A 1,224-nucleotide genomic window follows, 5' to 3' on the forward strand; every position below is an offset into this window, starting at 1 on the left:
GGCGAAAATGCGAAATTAATCTTCGACTTTATTCCACCGGTAGAAGTTCATTCTCCCCGAGGTCTTTGTGCCTGTGAATTTCGGCCGAGAACATAAAGCATTTGTCATTCATTACGGTTATCGTGTTTTCTTTCAATCTTTTATTCCTATTCTTTTTTATTTTTTTTTCTTTTCTTTTTTCTTTTTTNTCTTTTTTCTTTTTTCTTTTTTTTTTTTTTTTTTTGTTCTCTTTGCTTTATCGCCGAGAGTCGATCAGTTTCAGGAATGAACTTCGACCGCAAATTGCGTAAATTTCGATTTAAAGTCGCGTAATAAAGAAGATTATTTTTTTCTTTTATATATCGCATAAACGTTTTAAACGGACATCGGACGCAGTAACAAGAATTCACGTTCCCATCGTTTTCCCGTGGCGATCATCGCGGATGTTCGATCAAACTTTTACGATACCGCGTTTACGGTTATGATTGTAACGGTTTGCGCGCGATTCTATTATTACGTACGATCGGCATCGGCGAATGATCGCCGGAGCGATTAAATAAAATTTAACGGACGCAATCATAACCGCCTGTATTTCGATTCGGGGGCCGGCTTTAAAATATCGACCTCTGGCGAACGCGGGTACGTACATAGATAATTGAAATCGATGTCGATTCACCGGACACTCGGTCCCGTTTACGAGCAATCGTGGAACGGCGGTCGCGTTCTCCGTCGTTGAATCCCCCTGTTGAAAATTACGCAAAACCGATGCGCGATTTGGACCGCGATTGCGGAGTTAAAATCGAAACGCTCGTCGACGCGACGTTATCCTAAATCATCCGGCTGGAAATGCCGGTGAACGACGATGTTGGACGGGCGCTCGCGCGCGCGCGTAACAACAGTAATCGAGACTGGCTGAAAATTGCACGCAACTCGTGAACCAGCGGAAAAAAATCACTGGCGGAGATTACACGCTAAAATTCAATAGCCGCAACAAAGTATAGCTCTGGCCGCACGATGCAGCCCAGACGAGACTACGTCGTACGTACGGTTCCCTCGAAAGCACGTCGCGTCGTCGCGTCGTGCCTCGCGAACATGACGATGTAATAAGAACGTTAGAGAAAGAGGAATACGTTAACGTTGATCTATGTCATTTTTCAGCCGTAGCTGTAACCAGCAGCACCGTGCCAAGCAGCAGCTCGACCAGCACCGCAGTTTTGGGTGGAGGAGCCGTCGGAATACCACCCC

General features: G+C 45.5%; 1 protein-coding gene across 1 annotated transcript in view; it reads left to right on the forward strand.

Moving 5' to 3' along the window:
- LOC100744521 (ephrin-B2) overlaps positions 1-1,224 on the forward strand; it is a 57,710-nt gene that overhangs the window by 46,369 nt on the left and 10,117 nt on the right. The window contains 1 exon segment of the mRNA XM_012394409.3: positions 1,138-1,224. Within this exon segment, the coding sequence (XP_012249832.2) occupies positions 1,138-1,224 (87 nt within the window).

This window comes from Bombus impatiens, unplaced genomic scaffold, assembly GCF_000188095.3.
Source record: "Bombus impatiens unplaced genomic scaffold, BIMP_2.2 scf_0089, whole genome shotgun sequence".
In the NCBI taxonomy this organism is placed as follows: domain Eukaryota; kingdom Metazoa; phylum Arthropoda; class Insecta; order Hymenoptera; family Apidae; genus Bombus; species Bombus impatiens.